General features: G+C 39.0%; 1 protein-coding gene across 9 annotated transcripts in view; it reads left to right on the top strand.

Moving 5' to 3' along the window:
- The window catches only part of TOX (thymocyte selection associated high mobility group box), a 304,338-nt gene that overhangs the window by 174,783 nt on the left and 113,532 nt on the right, over positions 1-16,023 (top strand). For all 9 annotated transcript variants that reach the window (XM_077492744.1, XM_077492743.1, XM_077492750.1 and 6 more), the window contains one exon: positions 12,166-12,408. In XM_077492744.1, coding sequence (XP_077348870.1) covers positions 12,166-12,408 — 243 coding nt within the window. The remainder of the gene's footprint in view (positions 1-12,165; positions 12,409-16,023) is intronic.

Here is a 16,023-nt window from a genome sequence, read left to right as displayed (position 1 = left end):
TGAATAAGCGGCAGGCTGCTTCTTGTTCCACCCATGCTAGGTGGATTTGTCAGTTCTTATCCTGGACCTATGATCTTATTATGCTATCAGAAGTGGTAGCTGTTGTTGGGCCTTTCAAAATCTGATTCCAGTTTCCCTGGTCTTTGAGGCAGCCACATGGTTTTGTGTTCACACATTTTCTAAGTTCTAGTGGGTAGATGTTCAGGCCAGCAGATTCTCGCTTCAGTCAAAGGGTTATTCAGGCAGCCCTATGAGCTGTCCTCTCCCGGTGTGTTTGTTGGATTTATTTATTGGTTGGGTTGGTACTGTTGGCTGTTCTTTATTGGGTTGTCCACCTCAATCCTGTGTCCCTTGATATACGTTAAAGATAATAGGACTTTGGACTTATCGGTTAAATCTTTTTCTTTAAGTACATGACTTGACTTAGGTCCCTTCCCCTCATGTCTAAAGTTGTCCATAATCTATGCTGAATCCCCTGTCTTCACAGTCAAGGTGGATGGGGAACCCCCCACTGCGCTATTGTATTCTAACAGTGAGGAGACTGTCCCACTGTCTGAATACACAGATCAGTGTTGCAACCTATTTCCTGCAGCGCTGATCAAGTGGCTTTTATTCAGTGGGGGAGGTTGAACAGAAGTCAATTGGTCAATCCCTTCTGAACCGGCTGAATTCTGATACAAATGTGACCATCTTTAGATCTCCTGTATTGTTTGCAACAAAACTAAAGGCGTGCTAGGAGTAGGAAGGGTAATGCAGGGCTAGATTTTCAGCTTTGCTTTTCAGAGTCTCCAATCACCTGAAGGTGGAGCATAACTCTTTGGTCTAAGAATTAGCCGATCCTATGTCCTGTGATGTACTTCAAGAAAAATGTTTTACAGGTAAGTAAAAATAAAATTTTCTTTATAAGCAGTCCCGCACAGTAAAATGGAAAAATAATGTATTTCTATTAAACTGGTAAATGTTATTAAATTGTAGACTTAAAGCATTACTTGGGGAGGTTTTCTGGTCTGAAGATGTAAAAATTTCTTCAGCTAAGGTGTAAATGTTATCTTTAAATTAAATGGTTTCTTTTTTAGATCACATTCCGTGATAAAAGAGCTATGCTTTGATTGATTGAGTTAATCTAACAAAGTCTTGCAAGCCTAAACTAGTTACTAAACCAGTTTCAGTGCAAGATTGTAATGATTAGTGTATATAGTCCCAGAGGTATTCATTATAGACAGAATTGCTCTTGTTGCCTTGCATAGAGAAGCTAGATTTTCAATGAGAAATAAAAGGCTGCCTGTAAAAATAGACTATCTAATTAAGTTAAACTACTCTAGCATTTGGCTTGACATCTTCATTATTCAAAATTAAAAAGATGCTTCACTTGAGTACACAACTTACTATTGTTTATATTGTTGGAGTTTTGATAATTCCTAGGAAGGGTTGTTTTCTAGCATGAATTTTCCAACCAGGAGTGTACATTAAAAATAATGTAGTAAAACTGTTTACCTGCCAGCCTGTCTGTCTGTATATATAAACCTAATGGGAACCATGTGGCAAGGTCTGAAAGGGTAGAGAAATTCAGAGTGCCAAGAAGAACAGAGCAGCAGAACTTTTGTGTTATGATTTCCAACATGGAACACACTCAGCTTCTACACAGAATAGGTGATCAAAAAATTGAAAAAATAATAAAATTTTACCATACAGCATCATAATTTAGAGAATCTTTTGAAAAGGTAGAGAATCATTTGAATTTGAATCTTTCATCCTTTGATACATGACAGCACTGCTCCAGTAACTGTTTCAAATCGCTTCTGAAGGTGGGTTTCCTGATGTTTACAAGAGTTAAGCTGGCCATAGCTGAATTGAAATTCTGCTGGTCCAGCAGGATGCAGATGAATTTCAAATCATCTTTAGCTGTTCCCACGCGAGAGAAGTCGACTTAATGATCATCTTATCTCTAACTGGAATGTTGGAAAATTGTGGCTGTGGCTAGTCGACTGATTAGTGTATTCTGACAGTGGAGGAGTCCCCGCCATCAGAATACAATAGTACAGCATCCGATTTTAGATTTTAAAACATTGTAACTAACATTCAAAATATCATTATCTTATTATCCCCTTGGTGCCGGAGCCTCCCCGCTGTTTAAGGGTTTTCAGATGGCGGGAAATGGGGGACTATAATCATATGACCATGTGATGGGTGACCCCAGCGGTCACATGATCGGAATGCTTTCCGTTAGCCACCATAACTGTGTCGGGAGTACGTAGGGCGTGCGCTCTAAGCACATCTGTGTTTGCAAGGTGGTACACAAATATGCGCCACTTGGGGCCAAGAGGCTGCATATTTGCATGCCATTGGCGCCAACAGGTTGAATATTAAATGGAGTTTTAATCATTAGGTTTATAATTAAACCTTCATTGCCAGAGCCTTTTTTTTTTGCACATATTAAAATCCACATTTTGATACACGTTAACACATTTTATATCACCAAAAAAAATTGTAAGCAGAGACTCTGTAGAATAAAATTGTGGTAGTTGCGATTAGTTATGTCACACAATATTTGCAATATTTGTACTTCTTTTAAAGAGGGTGAATCTTGATGTTAAATTCTGGCCATTTTATGGGGCTTGTATACATTAGTCACTATTAACCACTGTTAAAAAGGCATGGGGAGTTGGGCACTGCCATGGGGGACACATACAATGCAAGCTATTTTTTTTTAAATACCACACGACAGGCAGAGGATTTATTTCATGTAGCTTTAAGGACAACATTGAAAATACAAATCTTCTAAATAACAAGCATAGGAATACCTTAACAATGTATGGTGTTACAAAGCTGTGTTATTTTTACAGATAGGCTCAGCAACAATGTACACTAATAGCATATATATGCCTGTGGAATTCATTATTTAAGTTTGGGAAAAGTTTTTAAGGTAATTTGATTACCAGCGAAAAATTAGCCAGTAGTTTGCCATGGCTGTTTTGTTCCTGTTCTTGCTGATACAAAACCTTTTTGCCACTACCCCATTTCCATCAAGCTCTCATTAAGAATTTAGAGACTGCAGATGACACAGCATCAGGACGTTTTTAAGGAGGGAAAATTATCTGAATTATACAAAAGAAAGAAAGTAGAGGCAGGTATTTTACTGCAAGCATTAGGATACTGAAGATTATAAAACAGTATAAAATTGGCCAGCCGAAGGAAAATTTTGGATAGTAATGCTAGGCCAAAATAACTAAAGACAAAGTGTGCAGGATAGGGTGTTGCTTAGTGATATTGTTATACTGTTCTTGCACCTTACTTTTCTTCCTTTTAAATTTTGCATCTATGTGCTGTGGCCAAAATTCCCCTCCAAGAACAGACACTTAGTAACAAATAAGTGAATGCTTTGACCTAAATAATCTAAATACAAAAAAAAGAAATTAAATGAAAGCCCAATTTTGTTTGAAGGGGAGCCTTACTGCAAAAAAGAAGGATAACTATGAATCGGACAGCAGCTACCTCAACCGCAAAATGAAGTAATAAAAAAAAAACTGCAATAAGAACAAAGAAGAGAAAGCAAAGGGGTTCATTGCTCAAAGCGCTAGCGTTAAAAATTAAAATACCCCCCCCCCCTACTATGATCACTCCTTATTGATCCTTCTAAGCCTGCTGAGCATAGTTCAAAGGCCATGCAGAGCATTATTGTTTAAAAAATTCTCCTGGACTGAACTGCACATAAATTGGCTGGGGCCCTAAACCTCAAACCTGCAGGATTCACCTCAAAAATAAAACCTCATGCCTATTTATTAATACCCCTAAAATCCCAACATTGGTGTTTCAAATGCATTTCATTTTTTGCTGACAATCTGACAATGCTATTATGGCCAAGGGATAAATATATTCACTTTATATATATAGTATATATTTCAGTACATGAAAAATGCCTTGTGTGTCCAAGGTAGATTGCACAAAACTGTTGAGAGAGATAAAAAGAAAGTTGTGCCCTGAAAGATAATATGGTTTTGATAACTGCAGCTTGATAAATTAGCCTGCTGAGTGCTTTTAAATGAAGATGATCTATTAGTGTTGTCGAACATGTGAAATAAGACAAAAAGTTGTTTTCAGGATCATTGACTTAAACATATCAATGGCACTGTTGGACAATTCTTGCTGAGAGTTGAAATGATTTATGTAATGGACTCCAGGTTTCCACAGTAATGCATTAAGTTCTAAAACTATTGAGACTAAGTCATGCTGAGACAAAAGACTCTTCATTCTCAATGTATTCCATTCAGAAATTAAAGATAAGGTTCATCCTTTTTAAACTTCTCAAACTGTTCTCTGTGAAACATATTATCATAATATTTAAATGTCTACAAAGTAAAAGATGTATTTAATGAGCTCTGCGGTATACGGTGTATTACATATTCACAAGCGTTTAATTTAATAACATTAGATGTGGGAGAACAAAATGCAATCAAAACACACTGGTTATCAAAAAAAGTAAAACCTCTCACTGTATAGCTGTGTACAAAGATCATTCATGAATCGTTCACAAGTCTGGGAAGCACTCTCTTATGACCCTAGGTAGCTTTACTCCTTTGAATTGAATTTCCAAAACAGTGGAATTATTATTGGAATATTGCATGGAACTATTATACAGCCTTTCATTCCACCAGCAGAGATTTTAGTTCCTTTTCACAACTTAATTTAAGCCAGTTAAAAAAAATTTTTGTTTGCAGGATAAATTAAGCTATAATTTATACACAGGAGTGGATGACCTATAAGCTATGGCTTATCCCTTATTGTATGACTAATTGAATGTTCAGTCAACAAAGTGAGACAAAGGCATGCATCCATTGCTGAGCTCTTTTGTTAGCTTACCCGTAGCACTTTGTGATTCCTTTATGTATCAAATATTTGTATATTGTATATATAAATAATTAAAAAACTGATATAAAATAACAATTTAACCACTTGCTTACTGGGCACTTAAACCCCCCTCCTGCCCAGACCAATTTTCAGCTTTCAGCGCTGATGCACTTTGAATGACAATTGCGCGGCCATACAACACTGTACCCAAATGAAATTTTTATAATTTTTTCCCACAAATAGAGCTTTCTTTTGGTGGTATTTAGTTACAGCTGGGAGTTTTATTTTTTGCTAAACAAACAAAAAATTATGCAAAAAAAAATGAAAATCATGTTTAATAGTTTGTTATAAAATTTTGCAAACAGGTCATTTTTCTCCTTCATTGAAATGTGCTGATGAGGCGGCACTGGTGGGCACTGATAGGCGGCACTGGTGGGCACTGATAGGCACAGTTAAGGCGACACTAATAGGCACAGATAAGGTGGCACCTATAGGCACAGATAAGGCAGTACTGATGGGCACAGATAAGGCGGCACTGATGGGCAAAAATGTGCACTGATAGGTGGCACTGATGGGTGGCACGGATGGGTGACAAGGATGGGTGGCACTAAGGGGCACTGATAGGTACCACTGATAGATGGGACTGATGGGCACTGCTAGGTGGCACTGATAGGTTGCTCTGATAGGTGGCACTGCTGGGCACTGATGGGCGGCACTGATGGGCACTGATGGGCACTGGTAGATGACACTGATGGGCACGGATATGTGGCACTGAGGTGCAGCACTGTTGTTGATGCAGATTGTGGGCACTGATAGGTGGCACTGTGGGCACTGATAGGTGGCACTGTGGGTACTGATGTATGGCACTGTGGGCACTGATGTATGGCACTATGGGCACTGATGGGTGGCACTGCTGGGTGGCACTTTTATTAAGAACTGGCTGGTACTGGCAGGGGGCAGGTGGGCACTGATAAGTTGGCCGTGATCGGGACTGATGTTTGATTTTTTTTTCTCTCCTCACGCTGTCAGCGCGAGGAGGAAAAATAGCCGATTACGGTTCTGTTTTGTCACATGATCAGCTGTCATTGGCTGACAGCTGATCACGTGGTAACGGTCGGGATCGGCCCCTTGCTCGGATCCGTGATCAGACGAGTCTCATAGACTCGCCGATCACAGAGCGCACCGCGCGCGCCCCTCAGGGGGCGCGCAGGGCGCTTGTGCACGGGACGACATCAATAGACATCGTCCTGGCAAAGCAGGTCCGCACTGTAGCCGTCATTCGGCTATAGTGCGGATCTCTAGTGGTTAAAAATGTATAAAAAAAAAGTATAATATAGTTTAAACATAGACAACACCATTGAATAGCAGACTGCAATTTTTAAGACACAGCATATTGTTTTAATAAAAATGTTTTTATTAATGACTTTAAAATATAATATATAGTACTGTTACATAGAACTGTGTGCTGTGTCTTGTCCGTAAGAAGATAGTCTTTAAGGGGGTTGACGCGTTTTCTGGACACAAGTCCACTTCATCAGGAGCCATCAACATCTAATTTATAATATAGAATATAGTTTAACTTTAAGAGTAAAAAGGTTTTGTTTTGCCATTTTATTTGTTGTGGATGGTATATATATATATATATATATATATATATATATATATATATATATATATATATATATTGCATTTATTTATTTATTTTCAGGGAGCAGAAATATCAAGAAATAAAGATTTTGCCATTAATAGTCCCAGAGACCTATTCTTTTTGGAAGGACTGGACTTTTAGGTCTCATTTACACTTGCGGCTGGGGGGGCAAAAAAAACAGGCAGTTGATTTTGTGTTTTTGCCACCACCTGACTGCCCCTTACCCTAACATTGTTTCCAGAGGGGGTGGTACACATGCTGTGGTTGCAATTGTTTGCTTCATGGCTGTATGAAAAATTATACCATAGGTTGCCATCGGTGGGCAGTACACCACCAAATACGACACATTTCAGTGAATGGGGCCATGCCACTACCACCCTGCAATCATATGTGTAGTGCACGCAGTTGTGGAATGGTGGTGTGACCCTTCAAGTTTAAAACAGGTGTGTTGAAGGTGAAATATCACCCCCAAGCTGCCTGTTAAATGCTTCTAAAAAGCGATCTACCATGGATATTTTTTTCAGAGTAGCAACAATGACAGCCACAAGTGTTAACAAGCCCGCAGCAACTATTAGAATTATTGTGAAATGTGCATTACACTTTCTATACAAATGTGATCATTATATATTTTTCCTCCCTTTCTGTCCTTCTGAATTTACCCCGTCATCTTGCCAAATCATTCTTCATCACATCTTTTTCAGCGGAGGGCTGACAACACTTTTTGGCTGCTGCTCCACATCTGTCCGTTGGACAGTCTACTGGATATAGCTCAGCATAGTAAGACATCACTTCCATGACATCAATTGACTGCTAGTCCTTGCCCACCAACAGAGGAAAGAGGATGAAAAAGAAGGTTTGTGGTCATTCAACAGTAACAAAAAGAAGACATTTTTTTTTTCACTTTTTGAAAACTTGAATTGGCTAACAGACCTATCTCAGAGTTATATGTTTTGGCTATCAGAGTGCTGAGCCTTGATGTCAACTTTTATATTGACTATAATTCCAAACATATGCAATTTTTGTTTCAGACTAAATTTTTGGTATATAATTAACCACTTTCAGACCGGACCAATTTGCTGGTCAAAGACCAGACCACTTTTTGCGATTCGGCACTGCGTCGCTTTAACTGACAATTGCGCGGTCGTGCGACGTGGCTCCCAAACAAAATTGACGTCCTTTTTTTCCCACAAATAGAGCTTTCTTTTGGTGGTATTTGATCAACCCCTGCGGTTTTTATTTTTTGCGCTATAAACAAAAATAGACCGACAATTTTGAAAAAAACGCATTATTTTTTACTTTTTGTTATAATAAATATCCCCCAAAAATATATAAAAAAACATTTTTTTCCCTCAGTTTAGGCCGATACATATTCTTCTACATATTTTTGGTAAAAAAAATCGCAATAAGCGATTATTGATTGGTTTGCGCAAAAGTTATAGCGTTTACAAGATAGGGATAGTTTTATAGCATTTTTATTAATTATTTTTTAGTATTTTTTTTTTACTAGTAATGGCGGCGATCAGCGATTTTTATTGTGACTGCGACATTGTGGGGGACCCATCGGACATTTTTGACACATTTTTGGGACCATTGTCATTTATACAGTAATCACTGCTATATAAATGCAGTGATTCCTGTGTAAATGACACTGGCAGTGAAGGGGTTAACCAGTGGGTGGCAGTGTAGGGGTTAAGTGTTCCTAGGGGTGTGTTACTAACTGTGGGGGGGTTGGGCTTTCATTTAGTAAACACTTATCTCTGCTCCAATCACATGGAGCAAAGATCAGCGTCACTAGTTGCTAGGCAGAATGGAGAAATGCTGTTTACTCTGCATTTCCTCCTTTCGGCCGCTCCGTGAGACGATCGCGGGGATGCCCGCAGCGATCGAGTCCGCGGTTCCCGCGTTCGGACTCACGGGGGTCCCGACCAGCGCGGGAGCGTGCCGCCGGCGACGCGCTCCCGATGGCAGGGCGGCATTGAATATTGGACACACCTGTACGCCAATATGCCTGCCCGTGCCATTCTGTCGACGTACATCGTCGTGCGCTGGTCGGGAAGTGGTTAAGTTATGTTTCAACATTTTATGTCCAAATAACATATATCTCAAATATCAATTAGGTCTAAACATAGAAAATGTTGCATTAAGTGTGAGGGAAATGGGTCAACTATTTGTTGAAGATGGAGTCTGGAAGCACATATTCAAAGTGTTACTAAACCCAGGACCCTGCATTTACTATATCCAGATTCCCACAGTACATGAAACATGGGAATGCAATTATTTTAGTAAATAAAAATGGCTAAATACAGTACCTTTTCTCATCAGCAATATATAGCAGTCTTATGACTTCTTATGACATCTGGTTAAAGCTTGTAGGAGGATTTTTCATTCTACTCTGACACCCCTTTGAGGCTGCAGGACCCCTGACCCTCTGCCTGGACAGTGCTGATCACATGCACCCTCCCAAGAAAACAAAAAATAAACTCTTTAGTAATACACACCAAACTGAGCATTTGCAGAGCAACTCCAACGGCTCTTTTCTATCAGGAGATGGATTGGGAACAGTGGAAAAGGGGGGAGATCATAGAAGACAGGATCAAACAGCCTTTTTACACAATGCAGAGTATTAACCCCTTAGGTTCCACAGTAATTATAACATGCATGCTTTACTGCATATACAGACTGATTTTACTGTTGTTGGTTTAGTAACACTTTAAAATGCCATCACACATTATTTGCATATATGTCAGGATAAGCAGGGTCCCTATGACGAATAATGCACCTCACTGGAATTTTTTTAGTAAAATCATTAATGTTTTGTAAGACCCAGAAATAATAGGAACAGATCAACCGAAATCCACAATACCGGACTGAATAAAAGGAAGGACAGATTTTTAAGTTTGTTCAACTCATGCTGAGACTATATTCGTCTGACTGTTTAGAGAGCCAATGTCATGGGATACCTGAGAAAAACTTTGTGTCATATCGTAATTTAATACAAACAGTGCAGAAGAAAAAGTACAGCAGAAAGTTATAATCCCTTCCCCCTTCCACCTGAGAAAAACTGAGGCATTTACATGTTTGCACTCTGTAAGTTTTACATGATGTAATACTGTATTTATTCTCACTGGAGCCCTTCTCTAATATTTTGCCACATACTTTTCTTTCTATAGTAACATTATAATTGCTGCTGTCATATTGAATGTAATAACAAAACTGAAGGGTAATAATTAGAACTGCCATAGCTTACAGTGACTGAATCTACATTCAGTAATTGCTTTTGTGATGTGATTTATGCTGGAAAATATTACGGAATTTTAAGAAACTTACATTTTATTAATACTTATTTTGCTTTGCTAATATTTCATTGATTTTAACATGTTTACTTTGATTTGCACATTTTATAAAATCATATTTTAAGTAAAGATGTGGAGCCACTAGGTGGGTTGAAGAATATCCACACTGTATGTCTGATGCCACTTTTTTTACATTGTTATTCATTCACTACACAACAGGGAAAGACTTATACACTGAACTGAAAAAGTTTTGTTTATTGACGCTTCTTAGTGAGTTGCCCATAGACATTCACTGAGACAGAAATAATCAGACAGAACCAAAGTGCTCTGTATGGATAAAGTCTATATATATATATATATATATATATATATATACAAAAGTGAGTACACCCCTCACATTTTTGTACATATTTTATTATATCTTTTCATATGACAACACTGAAGAAATTACACTACTACAATGTAAAGTAGTCAGTGTGCAGCTTGTATAACTATGTCAATTTGTTGTCCCCTCAAAATAACACACAGCCATTAATGTCTATATTGCTGGTAACAAAAGTGAGTACACCCCTAAGTGAAAATGTTCAAATTGGGCCCAATTAGCCATTTTCTCTCCCTGGTGACATGTGACTCATTAGTGCTACAAGGTCTCAGGTGTGAATGTGGAGCAAGTGTGTTAAATTTGATGTTTTTGCTCTCACTCTCTCATACTGGTCACTGGACGTTCAACATGGCACCTCAAGGCAAAAAACTCTCTGAGCATCTGAAAAAAGAATTGTTGCTCTACATAAAGATGGCCTAGGCTATAAGATGATTGCCAATATCCTGAAACTAAGCTGCAGAATAGTTACCAAGACCATACAGCGGTTTAACAGGACAACTTCCACTCAGAACAAGCCTTGCAATGGTCAAAAAAGAAGTTGAGTGTGCTAGGCCGCAGGGCAATATTCCAACATGATATTAACCCCAAACACACCTCCAAGACTACCACTGCCTTGCTAAAGAAACTGAGGGTGAAGGTGATAGACTGGCCAAGCATGTCTCCAGACCTAAACCCTATTGAGCATCTGTGGGGCATCCTCAACCAGAAGGTGGAGGAGCGCAAAGTCTCTAACATCCACCAGTTCCGCAATATCATCATGGAGGAGTGGAAGAGGACTTCAGTGGCAACCTGTGAAGCTCTGAGGAACTCCATGCCCAAAAGAGTGTTGGCAGTGCTGGAAAATGATGGTGGCCACATAAAATATTGACAATTTGTACATTTTCACTTTTGTTGCCAGTGGTTTAGACATTAATGGCTGTGTGTTGAGTTATTTTGAGGGGACAGCAAATTGACACTGTTATACAATCTGTACACTCACTACTTTACATTGTAGCAAAGTGTCATTTCTTCAGTGTTGTCACATGAAAAGATATATTTAAAAAAATGTGAGGGGTGTACTCACTTTTGTGAGATAATGTATATATATATATATATATATATATATATACTTTATTATCCACGCAGAGCTGTAAGGGGTGTACTCACTTTTGTGAGATACTTTATATATTTAAAAACATATTAAAAAAAAGCATGAAAATAAAACACCCACTGCGACTGCGGAGTATGAAAAATATATGCACTCTCAAGAATAAGATTTTCTCGGAAGGCAGTCTTGTTTATCAAAGCTTACATTTGCTCTGGTCTTTACTGGAGAGTGCTTGCACACATGCACCAGAAGTAAAGTGTGTGTTGTGGAAAAAGGTTTTACTGCTGCTTCAATAGTGCTTCGGGTACTTCAAAATGATTGGGGGATTTTTCTTTTTTTTTTGTTAGAGTTCACCTTTGGCTGTTTTTTTATTTTTATTTATACAGTTAAATAGTTATGGTAAAAATGGACCTCCATTTATACAAAGCAATGGGTCCATAATATATATATATATATATATATATATATATATATATATATATATAGTATATATGTAGTAAATGTTTCTGTGTTATTAACATTTCCAGGATCCTTATGCTAATTTCAATGAATCATTTTTAATTGCATATGCTGGCAACAAGGTAAAACATTTTTGGATCACATGTACATTCAAGAAATTACATTTGTTTTCCTCAGATCAGATATTCAGCAACAATACAACTTAATGATGCCCTAGGAATTTATTAAATGATTTTTGGTTCTTAAAAAAAACTACCTAATGGAAATTCTACAAATGCCAGACTTTGCTATGCCTTTGGGGGGATAATGTTCCAAGATCAACATTAAAACAGCAGCACAATCATCTATTAGGGTCTAAAATGTGCTTTTCTAGAATAAAAATAACTTAGCTTGTAAAACTTGTTGTATTTGCGGTTACAGTGACAGATATATTTTATGTTCTCTTTTACAGTCTTACCCTGGACATAGCCTAGAGAATGAAGATTTTAACATTCCACCTATTACACCACCATCACTGCCAGAGCATTCACTGGTGTCATTGTCAGAGGCAGAATCAGGATACCATTCGCTGTGTCATCCCATGAACCAGAATGGCCTACTTCAATTTCATCCTCAAAATATGGATCTGCCAGCAATTACAGTATCAAATATGCTGGGTCAGGATGGGTCTCTAATTTCAAACTCCCTTTCAGTGGTAAGATAATCTGTTTATGTTTTGATGGTTGTTAAGAACAAAATATGTCAGATATTGTAAAGGCTGTTCCCATTGCTAATTTATGATTCTCAAGTATATGCCGTTTGTCAGGGATGTCATATATGAATTTCAAGAATCACAGTTATGTGATTACCTTTTAACGCTCCAAATAAAAGCAACTGTACAGCCATGGCCAAAAGTTCTGAGAATGACCCAAATATTACATTTCACAAAGTCTGCTGCATCCGTTTTTATGATGGAAATTTGCATATACTCTAGAACATTATAAAGAGTGATCAGATGAATTGAAATTAATTGCAAAGTCCCTATTTGCCATGAAAATTAACTTAATCTCCCCCCAAAAAAACATTGGATTTGTGAAGAAGGTTTCGGGGAACCAAGAAAGTTCAGCAAGCGCCATGACCGTCTCCTACAGTTGATTCAGCTGTGGGATAGGGGCACCACCAATGCAGAGCTTGCTCAGGAATGGCAGCAGGCAGGTGTAAATGCATCTACATGCACAGTGAGGTGAAGACTTTTGGAGGATGGCCTGGTAGGACTTTGGAGGAGGGCAGCAAAGAAACCACTTCTCCAGGAAAAATATCAGAGACAGACTGATATTCTGCAAAAGGTACAGGGATTGGACTGCTGAGGACTTGGGTAAAGTCATTTTCTCCGATGGATTCCCTTTCCATTTGTTTGGGGCAACCAGAAAAGTATTGTCCGGAGAAGAAAAGGTGAGCGCTAGCATCAGTCCTGTGTCATGCCAACAGTAAAGCATCCTGAGACCATTCATGTGTGGAGTTGCTTTTCAGCCAAGGGAGTGGGCTCATCCACAAATTTGCCTTAAAATATAGCCATGAATAAATATGATACAAAAACATCCCCCGAAAGCAACTTTTCTCTACCATCCAAGAACAGTTTGGTGATGAACAATGCCTTTTCCAGAAAGATGGAGCACTTTGCCATAAGGCAAAAGTGATAACTAAGTGTCTTGGGTAACAAAACATCAACATTTTGGGTCCATGGCCAGGAAACTCCCCAGACCTTAATCCTATTGAGAACTCAAGAAGCGATTGGAAAAAAAAAAACCTCCACAAATTCTGACAAACTCCAAGCATTAATTAAGAACGGACTGCCATCAGTCAGGGTGTGGCCCAGAAGTTGATTAACAGCATGCCAGGGCAAATTGCAGAGGTCTTGAAAAAGAAAGGTCAACACTGCAAATATTGACTCTTTGCATCAACGTAATGTAATTGAATTGTCAACAAAAGAATTTGACACTTATGAAATGCTTTAAATTATACTTCAGTATACCATACTAGCATCTGACAAACAGATCTAAAAACACTGAAACAGCAGACTTTGTGAAAATTAATATTTGTGTCATTGTTAAAACTTTTGACCATATATAGGTTCAGAACAACAGAACCCGTCTTTATTTTGCCATTTATGTAACTCCTCCAACCAGTTTGCTTTTTTTAAAGGATGGTTTGTGAAATACTGCAAACATAACCTAACTTCCCTCTTTAAAATATTTGGTTTCTAGTCTGTACTGAAAAAACGGGAGGCCATTGGTGACTCGTTAGATAATTTAGAATTACTATAAAGCCTAATGTTGGGCTTCCATCTTCAGTGATCCTTAGGCATGTGCTAGTTTTGACTTATTTATAAAATAAACCTACCATATTGCTAATTGAGATTGAGCACCTCAAAAAAACCTTTAGCCTTATGAGCACTACTGGCAAAATTTGCCAGGCTGACAGATGGTTGCGATAGATGTATATTTTAAATGATAGCTAATCCCAAGAACAAAACTGCAATGTATTAGAGGCGATTTACTAAAACTGGAGAGTGCAAAATCTAGTGCAGCTCTGCACAGAAAACAATCAGCTTCCAGCTTTTAGTGGCACAGTTTAATTGAACAAGCTACAGTTAGATGCTGATTGGCTATTATGCACAGATTCAGAGTGCTCCAGTTTTAGTAAATCTCCCCCACGGTAGCTTGTTCTTAATCACTTCAATACCAGGCACTTTCCCCCATTCCTGCCCAGTACAATTTTCAGCTTTCAGTCATGTCGTACTTTGAATGACAATTGCGTGGTCATGTAACACTGTACCCAAACGTAATTTCTTCCCGCAAATAGAGCTTTCTTTTGGTGGTATCTTATCACCTCTGGGGTTTTTATTTTGTTTCGGTTATAAAATTTTGTTTTCTCCTTCACTGACGGGCACTGATGAGGCACCATATGCAGCACTGATGGGCACCAATTGGGGGCACTGATATGCAGAACTGATGGGTACTTATAGGCAGCACTGATGGGCACTAATAGATGGCACTGATGGGCACTGACAGGTGGCTGTGATGGGCACTGACAGGTGGCACTGATTGGCACTGATAGGTGGTATTAATTGGACCTGACAGGTGGCACTAATGGGCTGCACTGATGATGAGGTACTGATAAGGGACTGACAGGGGTTACTGCTGGGCACTGATTGGCACTGCGATGGGCACTGATTGGCACTAATATGGCCACTTATTGGCACTTTGATCTGGTTCCTAATTTCTGGTGGGGCACTGACTGGCCGCTGTGGTGGCACATCTGATGTGGCTGTGCTGATAATCAATGTGCTGATTATCAGCACAGATCCCCCCTCTGACAGGGAGAGCCGCCGATTGGGTCTCCCTGTCAGCACAAACCAAGGAATGCCGTTTACCCGCACTTCCTGGTTCACGCTATGATCAGCTGTGATTGGTCACCCCTGATCACATGGTAAGGAGCCTCCGTCAGAGGCTCCATACCATGATTGGAGATGCAGTATGTCAGACTGACACACAGCACCTCTGATCGCCAGCATGTTATCCTGCTGGACGTCATATGACGCCCAGTCATATAATGCCCGCCTGGCCATCTTTCTGCTATAGGCCAGGCGGGAAGGGGTTAAATATGGTGACTACATTGGAACAATGCAGTAAATACAGAAATATGTGTTGATCTTGCAAAAATTGCAGTTCCCTTATCATTTCCTGTAAGCCAAACTGCAAGCATAAAACAATGTTATGTAATGGGGATGAAACAAGGCAGATATGTTTGACGTCCAGCCTGAGTGACAACCATGTCATCAGGCTGGACGTCAAACATGTCTGCCTTGTTCTCTACATAGTTACAATGGAGGAGTGAGCATAGCCACCTAGGGACAGAAAATATGTTACTCGTAGGGTTACGAGGTGAAAATAAAGGAAAAAATCCTAAGAAATAACAAAACTATCTAAAAACAGGTAAACTGCAAACAATTACATTTTTGTTTTTGAATTTAGGTGCGTTTAAATACCATGAAGTGTCTTGCTTGGCTGTTTAGATCGAGATGAACCTAAAGATTAATTAACCCACCAATGTAACTGTTTCATAAAACAGTTACATTTAAGGCATACTTCAAGTGATAACTCTTATGCCCTGTACACATGATTGGACTTTACGACAACAAAACCGTGGATTTTTGTTGGAAGGTTGTTGGTTCCAACTTGTCTTGCATACACAAGGTCACACAAATGTTGGCCAACAATTAGGAAAGTGGGAGCGTGGTGATGTACAAGACTTACGATGAGCCAAGAAA

Source organism: Lithobates pipiens, unplaced genomic scaffold (genome assembly GCF_037356315.1).
Source record: "Lithobates pipiens isolate NorthernLeopardFrog02 unplaced genomic scaffold, aLitPip1_a1.2 Scaffold_19, whole genome shotgun sequence".
NCBI classification, from domain to species: Eukaryota; Metazoa; Chordata; class Amphibia; order Anura; family Ranidae; genus Lithobates; species Lithobates pipiens.
This window is presented reverse-complemented; position numbering and strand designations above follow the sequence as displayed.